At 30.5% G+C, this 5,581-nt stretch overlaps 1 protein-coding gene across 1 annotated transcript; it reads left to right on the forward strand.

The window, feature by feature from the left end:
- Positions 1-12: 12 nt before the first annotated feature.
- On the forward strand, positions 13-5,019 carry LOC111616871 (the record flags this gene model as incomplete). Its single annotated transcript, XM_023358222.1, has 4 exons — positions 13-217; positions 419-508; positions 1,145-1,232; positions 4,925-5,019. Coding segments are annotated over exons 1-4 (478 nt in total), but the record flags the coding sequence as incomplete, so codon positions are not given.
- Between the last annotated feature and the right edge of the window lie 562 nt (positions 5,020-5,581).

The raw sequence follows: 5,581 nt of genomic DNA on the forward strand, positions 1-5,581 counted from the left end.
TTAATTAATTGTATGCATTTACTATTTCCAGTGATTGATTCTTTTGGAAAATTACCGGCAGGAATGTTAGGAATAACACCATGGATGTCGGGAGATTATGACCAGTGTTTGGACATAAAAATTCCTCAATATAAAAATGATATTACCGATAAAGGAAAGGAACAGGTTCGAGGCAAATACTGCGCCCTGACAATTGGAATGCAAGAATTAGGGAAACGTATTGCAAAGTCGATTCATAAGTTCGAAAATAATTCATTGATTAAACTTATAAAAGAGATTATTGTAAGTATTAAAGTTTAAAGAAAAAAATTGCGATAGATTAATACAGTTTAGTGTAATTTGTCAATTAAATTTATTTATACAACGAATTAATTAATTTTTTAGAAACCAATAAAATTTGAAAACTTATTGAAAACAGAGTTAGCCGATACAATAATTAAAATACGTTTGGATGCGTGCATTCCGAGTACATGTAGTAATAAAGACTTAAAACACGTTGGAAATTGGAGTAAGTCGTTTGATATTTTGTAATTATATGAAATTCTCTTGTAAACCCGAATACGTTTTAATCAACTGTACGTAGGAACTTAATTCACTCTATTATATAGAGCCGAAACAACGCAAAATCACTCTAATAAAGCATAATAACTTTGTAAATTTAATACAGTACTTATATACAGTATGTATTCTAACGTCGATATAAATATGTAATTCAGTATAAACAATTTTTAAAATTACCTCTCAGTAATCTGTAAACACTTTACCATAAATAGTTCGGATAAAGAAAAATAAGACTATTTTTATGCTATTTTTTATGAGGAAATAGTAACCGTAATGCGTGGAGTGCCCATAAATGGCAGATTCTGTTAATAATTTGTAAAGAATGTTTCAGATGTGTTTAAAGAAAAAAGTTCCAATTTAAATTTCTCCCACTGCAGGGAAAAACCATATTTGTAGATCGACTTTTTTTTTACTTAAAAAACTTTTTTTCTTTTAGTTAAATTTGATTTTAGAAAAAATGCATTTAAACCTCATTTTTTGATAAATTAAAAATAAAATAAGCGGTAAATTAAACTGTTACTTTGGAAAATTAATTTATGTAATTGTTTAAATGTTTAATTACTTTCTGAATTTTATTTTTCAGTATTCGGGACAGCGGTAGACTTTAATGTCGAATATTGCAAAATCAAAGATGAACGCATTGAATACACTAACGGACAATTGATATCGTTGTAAGTATATTGCTACACCCGATACGTTTAAAGCTTTACATCAACCAATGCCGAATGATCGGGCTAGAAACGGCTATAATACTAATAATTTAATAAAAAACTTGACATTAGAGTTAAGAGCCTAACTCTAATGTCCTCTTTATACATTTAATAATTATAATTTAAATAAATTTAAATAATAATTTTAGAATTATTGAAAGAAAAGAATTGGCCCGAAGCGGAACTCGAACCCGCAACTCCTGCTTGCCGGGCCGATTTTTTTTTTTGCTTTAGTTGATGTAAAGCTTTATTAAACTGTTTATATTAAATTAAGAACATGAAAATTATGAAAATGACTTCAAATTACTTAAGGCAAATTAACGATGCAATAGAAAATTTAAATAGATAATAAACTTTTTGTGAAAAACGCGATAATAAATTGATTAAAGACTATTTTAATCAATAATTTTACCACAGAAATAAATTTAACAAGGAAAATAGCAAATCGAATCTATTTTGTTCTGAAGCACATTACATGAAATTAAAGAAAAATTTATTTTCTATTTGAATGCGCATCGTTTATCTTGATTTATGTTTTTTAAGTACTTCAGTTTAAATTATTAACCGTTTTTTCTTCTGCTTTATGTATTCTGCTTTTTACTATAATCGAATATTCCGTTATCGGTAGACCTTTAACCCTTTTTTATCATTCACTCAATCGTTGGATAATTTACTGTCTGTTCTTTCAATTGAATTTTTTTTTACTTGACTCGGAACTGTCTGGTATGACACCACAAAATATACTTAGAAAAAGTCACGAAACAACTGCCACATCAGACTTTACACATAACAAAATTGAAAAAATTAGAGTAATTTTTGCCAGAGCAACATATTAATATGTTCGTATTTTGGAGAAATTCTTTCGTAAAATTATTGGATTTTTCTTGTTTATTCTGCATATGATATTTTATTTCTTGCTAAAGATTGAAGGTAAAAATCTCTTAGACGGTGTTTGCGATAAATATTCCCGTTGCTGCAATTAGTCGATTGATTTTTCGACTGAAAAACTCGTGTAAAATTAATTCTCAAATAGTTGGAAATTGTTTCTGAAATAAAGATTCGAATATGCTCGTTTGTAAAATTTCTCGATTAAACTATGCCAAAAAGCGTGAATTTCTTACGAATTTGTTATCGACACGGGTTCAACACAGATTATCGTTGAAGATAAAACAAAATTCTAAAATAAGTGTTACTATACAGTTTTGATCGCATTACAACTGTTCTAATATTGCTGTAATAGATTTCCTAGGATTATTTACCATTTCTACGTATTTGGCTGTAATCATCAATCTTATTGTCAAATTCGGCACAACATTTGATTATAAATGGTTCTACAATTGTTAGATATACACAACATATTTAAAACAAAGAGTAAATAAATATTATTAAAATATCCAACTTTATTGAAATATATAAATATTAATTTTAAATCGCTATACAAATTTTTAGAATTACAAAAATAGATTCAAATTAATTAAAACCATTGCAGAATATATTTAGTAATAAAAACAAATAATAGGGAGTTTTCCTCCGGTCTTCGATGTAGGCCTACAGCAGTGATTGCGTGTTATACTTTACAGAAAAGTGAACACAGATATACAATTTGAATTGATTAATTCTTTAAAATAAGAATTAAAATCATTAACGTTCATAAGCTATAAAATATATGAAATTAAATAAAATATTTTATAAACATTAATAAACAAAGAATCTCTTGTTTGGTTGAATAGTCGTAAATACATTAAAAGGTGTCAATTGCGGGAACTAAGAAAAATAAAAACGTTTCAAACCAGAAAAATTATTCGATATTTTTTTTGCGATTTACTCGAGTTTTATTCATTCTAGGTTTTCATATTACTGAAAGACAAAGAATTGTATAAGTATAAGACTGTATAAAAATAAAACATAGAAATAAATCAAAAGTTATATTGATACGTACGAAAATTTCGAACCGTTTTAAATGTTAGTTGTATGTCTTCGAAGCAGAATTTTTCGTTACACTTTTTCGATAAAATAAATGCAACAGGCAAGTAAACTTCCTCTCAACTGACAATAGAATATTGCTTGAAAATTGCACAGAAAATATGTTTAAAAATAAACATCTAGTAAAACATTAACTGGGTAGTACTATGCTGTGGAACTAGCAATCTGGAATCAACGTTCTTTATTATTGACTAACAAAAATATCTAAAGACGTACAATAGTGAGTATGTACGTGTTCATTGACACCGAAACTGTTGGAGTTGGAATGCGATAATCCGTTTATTAGACATAAGGAGAGATTGGAGTCTCACAAGTTTTTTCGATAGGTCTTCCAGGTTTACAGTTAACTTAGAAAAGTACAGTCCTCTTTAATCTTAATTGTCTCACTCTTGATGTTCAATGCAAACCACATCCAGCGGTCAACGAGTGACTTGATGACGACAGGAAAGATGTATTCCTGCTTGTCCAATGGCATGGTCAACATCGAACATCTGGGTCTCGAGCCGAACAAATAGCGAGTTTTTCTCTGCTTTTCGATTTATAGCGGATAATGGCGTTTTGTATCCTAAGATTCACCATTCTCTAGAATATAAGTTCATCGGGAAAACCTGAGTAGTACATTTCTGGACACGACGGATCGATGAAGTGTTCCAAGAGGGAAGGCGGCACACGTACGAAATAATCTGTTGAAAGAGTTACGGGAGATACGTAATGAATCGATGAGACCTTCGAAAACACTTACGTACGAGAGGCAGAATATTTTGATAATAGTTCAATAGGAATTGTGGAAGAGATATCTGCTGAAGAAAGAATTGTGATATTAAAATGCAATTTGTACTATTATCACGTGTTTTTCTTGTTAGTCATCTCAACTCGTTGTTGTTTTCAAAGAAAATTCGGTATAGGCTCATAACTTCCGAAAGGTAGATGTCAACGTTCGCTTCGACACCAAATTCCGATACCGATAAGACTTAAATGTTCGTCTATCCCCATCATTGTGTCTTTAAATAGAAATTGTTTAATGGTTTTTGGTGATTTAGATCTAGAACTTCTGTGAGACAAATTTTGATAGCGATTCGGAGCTTGAAACCACTCTGCACATTTTCCGAGAAGTGTGGCCTACTCTCCCCAAGCAACAACCTGTCAACGACGAACTACTACGTCAACAACATCATCACAAGCCACCAAGCCGCAAGGCACCCTGCTATTAAATTTTACTGTGATATATTATTCTATATGGATCAACAATGCGATCTCTGTATATATAACTGTCCATCAGCCAAAATAGCACTCTGTACTGTATATTTGTATATAAATTATTTTTTATCATTGGGATGCGGGTCAATTATCTTTTTTTTCCTCGTCCTGCCAAACTTTAAACTTTTATTTTTTTACTCCCTCCTTTTCTACTTTCCTTATTTTCCTATACGAGTGAAGTCTCACAACAGCTCTCGACCTATAAACTAAACTAAACTAATGTTTGAAGCTTCACAAGTGAAAAGTCTTCATTAAGCAAGTATCTAACACATTTCTAAATAATGCAATTTTAATATAGCTCTTAAGTTATTATGCACACAGAAATAAAAAAGTTACTTAAGCTATTGTTAATTAAATGATATGAATTTATATTTCAGTAAATTAATGTGAAAATATTAATTGCCTTAATTTAGAATTGTTCTCGGCATGTTTATTGCATGGGTAGGATTGGCAACGTTAATAGAAATATTAATGAGACTTCATATTATTCCTTTGAAGGCGAGTAAAGGTAAGTCTTTAAGATTATAAAAACATACATTTNAGCCCCATATTAAAAATCTTGTAAATAAGATAAGTTTCATATTTGTTCCTGGCTATACTGGCATACTAGGAAATGAAAAAGCCTACTTTGAGGCTAATCAGCTGCAAAGGATACTGATTTGGACTACACTCGCATCCCTCTCTCACGTAGCAACCTTAAAAATTATATTCAAGACAACGCTATACAAAAGTGAAATCAATAAAAGTAGTTGAGCAGTAAAACTGGTAGAATAACAAAACTTTATTTTCCTAGTGTTGAATGCGGGTTCTCGTCACTACTTAGAGATTTAACATTTGCTACTGCTCAACTTCTTACTGAGCATAATTTTAAAAGCTACCTGGCGATGTATAACCGGGCAGAAACTGCTTCTCGCTTTTGCTCTACAGAAAACGTAGACAACATCGACCATATGATCTATCATTGTCCAATTTAAGATCAATATAGATTTATTCTGAAATTAGAAATGTTTACGCTCGGTTTCGGTTGACCACGTCCACTCGATAAGCTTGTTCAGAAACCACTGTTTGAT

The sequence above is a fragment of the Centruroides sculpturatus genome, unplaced genomic scaffold (genome assembly GCF_000671375.1).
Source record: "Centruroides sculpturatus isolate CEXI.00-Female unplaced genomic scaffold, Cexi_2.0 scaffold4165, whole genome shotgun sequence".
Taxonomy (NCBI): Eukaryota; Metazoa; Arthropoda; class Arachnida; order Scorpiones; family Buthidae; genus Centruroides; species Centruroides sculpturatus.